We start from the raw sequence: 8,232 nt of genomic DNA, 5'->3' as shown, positions 1-8,232 counted from the left end.
TGTGTGTGTGTGTGTGTGTGTGTGTGTGTGTGTGTTAGGCCAGTCATCATTTTTTGACTCTCTTTGGCTGCTTAAACAATTTCTTCTGCTTTTTCTATCACTGGAATTAAACTTTCAACACTGCTGTTCTTTTCTCAAGGAGTATACTCTTTAATTTCATCTCCAACTTTTGCTTTAGGGTCTGTTTTTTATTCTTTCATTAGGAATTCTCCATTGAGCTTTTCAGAGGGCTGGAAAGCCTTTTAATAGTGTTTTTGAACTTGTAGGAATGAAATAATAAAAAAAATCAGGAGGGGGACCAGGCTGCCCCAAACTTGGCTCAAGCAATCTTCCTACCTCTGCCTCCCAAATAGCTAAGACTATAGGCACTTGCAACCATGCCCAGCAGAAACCTGTTTTTTCAGTTGATGCTCCTTCTCACCCTATTTAATCTCCAGCATAAAACTAGGGACTTATTTTTCTCAAGCAACTAACAATAAGAACACAGAAAGTGCTGTGTCATTCTTCTGTTCATCAGGCCATTGAGCGTGTTTGGCTTGAGTGTCATGCGCGTGGTACTTATTAGTCTATAGAAAGAGCAAGATGAGCTAGCTGGGCTTAGTGGCCCATACCTGTAATTCCAGCACTTGAGAGGCTGAGGCAGGAGGATCACTGAGAGTTCAAGGCCAACCTGAGCTACATAGTGAGACCGTGTCTCAGAAAACAAACAAAAAAGAAAAATGAAAACAGCTCATGCCTTCAAGGAATTCATAATCAAATCAAGATAGTAAAAGTTACAAATATCTTTTCTAAGCCTCTGCTTTTTTAATCTTCAAACTATTGTAATATCTTATCCTGATAAGACTATAATAAGTGAAGCTTCTCTGTGTACAGAATTTAGCAGTTCCTGACCTGTAGTAGTCAGTAATTGGTGGTTATAGTGCTGGATAAGTAGAAACATGAAGAAAATAGTGAATATAACATCTCTGAGTATAAATAATGCTGAAGTAAGATATACAAAGCAATGAAATATGAGGTACATTTAAAGACTTAGCTAACTTGTTATAGTGAGAGATGCAGTTTCTAAGATGGCAGAAAGTTAGAATTAATAAGGAATGGAGGATGTTAATTTATGTCAAACAGGAATCTTAAAATTAGTTAATGTTAGAGAAAACTTCTGATATATTACATGTCTCTTTCAGGTCTCACTTGCTCTGGAGCCTCTGTCAGAAACTTATGACAGCCACAGTCCTCTTCCTCACACTGACAAGAAGCAAAGTGTCCATTTATCTGAACAGGGATATAGAAAAAATACAGAATCCAGCAATACTCAATTTCTGATTCCATCAAGGTCTCATGAGATACCCACCATCAAAACTGATGGAAACGAATTAGCAGCCAACAGTAGTAGACCAAGCACACCAAGGTAATTACAGCACCTAATACCAGTCTATCTGTCAGTTAACTCCCTCTGTACTTAGGATTTCTGCCTTTCATTTGTGGTTGAGTGATAAACTAAAAGAAAAGAGAAATATGCTCATTCAGCAGATAACTGTTAAGCACTCTCTGTGGTCCTAGTTCAGTACCAGGTACTGGGCACAGAAATTAATAAGACACAATTCCTGGGGTTAGGGGTAGGTGTAGCTTAACAGTAAAACATATGTTTAGCACATCCAGCGCCAAAATCCAAACACAATTCCTGTTTTCAAGGACTACTTACAATATAATAGAGAAGCCATTATACAAGTAAATATGACTAAATAGTATACTGCTCATGGAGGTTCACACGTGGAATCCCAGCACTCTAGGAAACAGGAAGAAGGATTGCAAGTTTAAGCCCAGTTTGGGCAACTTTACTGACTTAGTGAGATCCTGTCTTCAAAATAAAAAATAAAATAGAAGATAGTAAGGATGTAGCTAAGTGTGAAAGCCCTGGGTTCAATCCCCAGTACCACAAAGCAACAACCAAAAAAACAGATGCCATGAGCCAAGTGACAGATACTCATATGGAAAAGAGGAAAAGGGCATTGTTTTGTGAAACAGTGGAATAAAGTGAGATCTTGATTTTTGTTTTATGTAATTATTTGTGAATCATTGGCTTTGTGTCAGGCAATGTGTTGACCTCCTCCCCCAGATCTTTTTGTGTTGAGCTCTTTATTTTATTGTTTTATATAAGGCACAACTCTACACATGTAGATTGAGCATCAATTCCTTCAATTTAAAAGATAGATATACAAAGAGGATGCACAAAATCACATTAAAATAAGCCACCTCTTTTGAAGTCCAAGCTTCATTGCCATCACTGATTCTCTTCCTGGCTCTGACAAAGTGGAATATCGCCATAATGGATTATACACTGCTGACATTTTCATTTTTTTTTTAAATAGGGGAAAGGATCACTTGTACTTTTCAGAGAACTCTGATACAATAAAGGATTCTTTCTTTGAGCTGCCACACCATTTTAATTCCAGACAGAGTTCAGAATCTGTACGTCTAAAAACCAAAGCTCCACAGAAGCAGATATTCCTTCTCAACAGTACTGAATATCTGCCTCATATTAGAACAGCTGCCAAGAGCCATAGTGACTCATGCATTCTTTCTTCAAACAACCCCCCTACCAAGGACCTTCTTTCAGGTACGTATATATTCGTGAACTGAGACTAAGCTATATTTATGGGATTGCTGTGCTTGTTAGCCAGCCTACAAAAAGAACCAAAACTTCTGTTTGAACTAGAGAGCCAAATTAAAGTGAGAAGACTTATTGTAGTTCAGAACCTCTCATTTAATGACAGCCCTATTAAACCACCAAGGAACTTCTTTTTATCTTTTTTTAAATTACTACTTTTAATTGATACCTACTAATTATACATATTTGTAGCATACACTGATATTTCAATGTATATATATGTATGTATATGTATGTGTGTGTGTATATATATATATACATATATATATATACATACACACGTGTGTGTGTGTGCGTGTGTGTGTGCGTGTGTGATAAAATCAGGGTAATTGGTATGTCTGTCACCCCAGACATTCATTATTTCACCGTGTTAGAAATATTCAAAATCCTCTACTGGTTGTGTTGAAATATTCAATTAATGCTGTCAGCCATACTTACTGATGCTGTAGAATAGTGAGGGCAGACCTTTTAGAGACTGAGTACCCAAACTGCAACCCAAAATGCACTTATTTATCACAAAGTGCCAATACTGCAATTAAACCTGAGTACTGAGATTTTAGTTTCGAAAAAAACAACTCATACACTTAGCTCACATGCCAACAGAGAGGGCTCTGTGTGCACACTGTGGCACACATGCTAAAGGTTTGCCAACACTGCTATAGAATGTTAGAAATTATTTCTCCCATCCAGCTACATCCCTGTACCCATTAACCAGCCCCTCCCCCCTATATTCTCTCCCATACCTTTCATAGGCTTTGGTAACTGCTGTCACTTTTCTTCTTTGAGATGTACTTTTAACCTTCTGCATATAAATGAAAAGATGTGGTGTTTGCCTTGCTGTACCTGACTTAGTTTACTTAATAAGATTCTCCAGTTCCATCCATGTAAACAAACCAAGTAACTTCTAAATTAGATTCTTAAAGTCAGGATATAACTCAGTAGTGGAATGTTTGCTAGCAGGCACTATGCCCTGGGTTCAATGCCCAGCACCACAAAATAAAATAAAATAAATCAAGTTCTTATAATTGAAGGTCTGGGGACAGAACCATTTAAAAGAAACCTGGATATGAGGATAACATTTTTATCATAGAAAAAAAAAGGTCTTTATCCCCACATCATTCAAGGCATTTAAAAAACAGGTTTTTAGAGCCCGGAATTTAGCTCAGTGGTTCTGCTGCCTTTCTCACAAGCACAAGGTCCTAAGTTCGATCCCTGGTACCAAAAAAACAGGTTTTTAGCAGCAGAATTTAGTTATACTGTTGTACAGAGAAAAGTACCAAATTCATTTCACTTTCTGAAAGCTATTAGTCTTAATAGAAAAACTGAGTGCAACTCAGTCTTAACTGATCTTGACTGCAGCTCTTAAGTCTGGGAATTAAATTCTGTTGTGGCCAAATAAATAGAAGTAGAAAGGAGACAGTTATGTAAATGCCTACAGTGAAGTAAAAAAGGAAATAGGAGTGGTATAATAAAAGCAGTAGATTTACCTTATGCTGTAATGGTTAACCATATTAACTCATGATATCAAAAGCATGACAAATTTGTCTCCATCCCTACAAGGAAAATTGCCAAATTATTATATCTGTACCATTTACAGAAAAGTCTTTTAAATAACTGCTTAGCCACGTAATTTCCATTAGTAAGGATACTTGTTTTTGTTCTAGTTTTTTTATGGTCATAGGGATCAAACACAGGACCTTACGCATGCGAAGCGTGTGTTGTACCACTGATCTGCATACCCAACCAAATACTTTTTTTTTTTTTTGGTACTGGGGATTGAACTTGGGTCCTTGCACTTGCAAAGCAGGCAGCAGAACAACTGCATTAAATTCCCGGCCCCCAAATACATTTTTTAAATAAAGAAAAACATTAGGCTCATATTTTTTCCAATGAAATATGTTAAGAGCAGACTCCATTGGCTAGAAGTAAAATTGTCCCACCATACTCAGCATGTGTCATTTTATATCTGATATTTGTATATAGACTTGGGTACCAAGTCTTGAGAAAGATACTGATTTTTTCATTAAGTGGTTATTTATTCAATGCTGACCAAATAGCTAGCACTTTTCTGTGTGTCAGGGATATAGTTGTTCAACATATTTTATATGTGGTCCAAGATAATGCAACCCAGGCAAGCAAAAAGGTTGGACACTCGTGGATTCAGCCATTAAGAATTTGAATAGAATCTTTAAAGGTCCCTTTCATCCATAAGATTCTGGTGGGCTAAGATTAAATGGGCTGTTTCAGTAGCACTAAAAACTGAGATAATAGGAAGGACACAACAAATACAGAAATCAAATTACCTTCCTGGTTGTTATTATACTGACATACAGAGCTGAATCAGTCAGCCAGCTAGGACTAATGAAAGACCAGTTGTACTCTGATTCTCAGAGTTGGCTTTGTTACAAATAGGGAGTTAGAAGAAAAATCAGAAACTTACACCTCCCTTGTTTAGTAGGGAGTGTGCCTCTGGCTCATTGGAAATAAGGGAAATATTTGTCCTGAGCTTACTTGAATGCCTTTTTGGTGTGTGTAGGAAATTAGAGTGCAGAAAGGTGCTCTTGTTTAGGGTGTGTTTCTCCTTGAAAAATCAAGATACAAGATGTTCTTCTTGTTGCCTTAGTCTTTAGAGAAGCTTTTCTAAACAGTAGCTCTTTCAACAGTGAAACCACTTGGAAGCCAATGAATGGACTAGTGTGCTCAGATTTCTATTACTTGTCTTTCTTAATGTTCATTTCCTTTTCCAAACCTGTTTCAGAAAGTGTCTTAGGTACCAATTCCCACTCAGGAGTAAATGACTAATAGAGAAGTTTTTATATAACCAGAATGAAAAATAAGCTTAATTTAATTTAGTACTTTTATATACCTGTCTCATTATCAGTCATTGTTTTGAATTTTAGGGTTGCAATGATAAATGTTTCAGTCCCAGCCCTTTAAGAATTCAATTTGGTGAAGGACACAGACTTAGAAGCAGATACACTGCAATTATTGTGTGACACATTTCTGATGTATGCCAGATACTGCACCAGGTACCAAGAATATAATAATCAACAAAAGCTAATCCCTGATTAAGTGCAATAGAGAATAATATTGCATAATAAATTCTGCGGTCAAGTTAAACAGTGAGATCTGAGAAAGCAGGAAACATTTTGCTTTAAGGAACTGATAATGGGTGTTATATAATAAAGTACCAGGGCTGTTACCTCTTTAGGAATATTTTGGGTATCAGAAGAAAAACCTGTTCTACATGGACCTAAAACCCAGTGGAGTCTCCTAGTGATAAGTACTTGTCATTAACCTCTTTATTTATAATGTGTTTATTAAGTGCACCCATCTCATTAAAATAAAGAATTTTAAACTATCAAATAAGTATCAACTGGAAACCAAAGGAAAAAGGTTTCCTGTTGCATACTAAGCTTCTTTACCTGGAAAACTTAGATTCTGGCCAAATTTCATATTCTAGAAAAACCATGTTTTCTTCACTTTTTCTCAATGACGAACTAGTAAGTCATTTTCCAGCTGAATCCCAAGAAAGTTTCTTTTAATAAAAAAGATGCAATGAATTCTGAATATAATGTTATATAGCCATTATTTACTCAGAGAAAAAGTTTAATATGTAAAAGTTGTTAGAAAACAGTGCACACAATATGCCATTTTGACAAAAGAAAACCCACATGTATGTGCAGGCATAAGTATACCTAGATAAAAACTATAAGACATCAAAATGTTAACTAGCTAGTGACATTAATGGGCACCTTAGTTTTCTATGGCTGCATAAGAAGTTGCCACAAACTTAGCGCTTAGCCAATTACTACTTATCACAGTTCTGTAGGTTAGAAATACATAGCATGATTGGGGTTTATGAGGCTAAAATCAAGATGTCAACCAAGCTATTCTGATCTGAAGGTTCTAGAGAAAAATTCACTTTCATGCTTATTTTTATTATTGACAGAATTCAGTTCCTTGCAGTAATAGCATTCAAATTCCCTTTCATTGCTGGCCGTCAACCTTGAACCACTTTCAGCTCCTGCAGGACACCTACACTTATGCCTCCACCTTCTTCAAGTCAGCACTGATAATCCTTTTCATGTTTCAAATCTCTGACTTCATATCCTTCAGCCAGCCAGAGAAAACTGCTTTTAAAGGTTCATGTCATGTCATTAAGTCAGTCCTCAAAAGATAGTTCCATATCTTTTTTTTTCCTCACAAGATAGTTCTCCCCTTCTCCCACCCTCAGTACTGGGCATTAAATTTAGGGTTGTACATGCTAAGTGCTGTACCACTGAGCTACTTTAGTCTCCCTATCTTAAAATTGACTAATTTGGAGCCTTAATTCCATCTTCACAATCCCTTTGCAACAATTTAGATGAGTGTTTGAATCATGGGAAATAAACACCAGGGGCTGGGAATCTTAGGGGAACCATCTGAATTTTTTGTAGGTTGTTTTTTTTGTTTTTCAGTACTGGGGTTTGAATCCAAGGCCTTCACATTTAGCTGCATCCTCAGCCTTTTTTTTATTTATGTTGAGACAAGGACTCACTAAGTCTCTAAGTAGCCCCAGCTGAGTCCAAATTTGCACTCCTCCTGCCTCACCCTGCCGGAGTGATGGGATTCCAAGTGTGTGCTACCACACCTGGCTTGGCTGGGGGAACCATCTTAGAATTCTGTCTACCATAACGGGTGATCATTGTTTTGTTTGATTACCTATATTTTCACATCACATATTGAACATATGATATCTAAGGTTCTGGATAGTATTTAAGCTACATTTCTGTCTATAGTAGTAAATAGTAGGTGCTTATGGATCCATTTGGCATGTTTTGGGGGGTTTCTATTTGTTTCATGACCTAACCACCATGTTTTATTTCCGGAAGTTATCAAATTTAAGGAGGTGAATACTCTGTTGTTAGTCCACCATCTAAGCAGCTGTGGAGTCTCAAGAAAATACTTTTCATGTTCCTTGGAAAATACCATTGGCCCTCAGCTTTTAAAAGAAACCCTGCTAGGCAGTAGGATTACAAGCTTGAGCCCAACCTAGGAAACTTAGGGATTTAGTGAGACCCTGTCTGAAAATACAAAATTAAGAAACAGCTGTGGATGTAGCTCAGTATCAAAGCAAAATCCTAAGAACTAAAGTGGGAATTATAGAAAATATAATGAGTGAAAGAATAGGATGTAAAGTCATTTCGTTTGTACAGGAGTCCCCTTTTATGCCCAAGGAATATATCCCAAGGGCCCCACTAGATGCTTGAACTAGAGAGTACTGAACTCTATATATACTATCTTTTTTCCTGTATATGTATGTATGTACCTATGATAAAGTCTAATTTACAAATTAGGCAGATTAATAATAATAACTAAAAATAAAATTGTATTATTATAATAATATACTATAATAAAATTGCCAGCATCACTACTCTTGTGATTTGGGGCCATTTTTTTTTCCCCTGGTAATGGAAATCAAACTCAGGACCTTGGGCCAGGGATTTATCTCAGCGGTTCCGCCACCTGCCTTGCAAGCTCAAGGACCTGAGTTCAATCCCCGGTACAAAAAAAAAAAAAAAAAA

General features: G+C 36.8%; 1 protein-coding gene across 5 annotated transcripts in view; it reads left to right on the top strand.

Annotated features, from left to right (window-relative positions):
- Nucleotides 1-8,232, top strand: part of C2cd3 (C2 domain containing 3 centriole elongation regulator) — a 130,152-nt gene that overhangs the window by 17,997 nt on the left and 103,923 nt on the right. For all 5 annotated transcript variants that reach the window (XM_010603279.3, XM_010603274.3, XM_010603280.3 and 2 more), the window contains exons 4-5: nucleotides 1,182-1,405; nucleotides 2,367-2,614. In XM_010603279.3, the coding sequence (XP_010601581.1) occupies nucleotides 1,182-1,405; nucleotides 2,367-2,614 (472 nt within the window). The remainder of the gene's footprint in view (nucleotides 1-1,181; nucleotides 1,406-2,366; nucleotides 2,615-8,232) is intronic.

The sequence above is a fragment of the Fukomys damarensis genome, unplaced genomic scaffold, assembly GCF_012274545.1.
Source record: "Fukomys damarensis isolate Sample0158 unplaced genomic scaffold, DMR_v1.0_HiC HiC_scaffold_16, whole genome shotgun sequence".
Lineage (NCBI taxonomy): Eukaryota > Metazoa > Chordata > Mammalia > Rodentia > Bathyergidae > Fukomys > Fukomys damarensis.
This window is presented reverse-complemented; position numbering and strand designations above follow the sequence as displayed.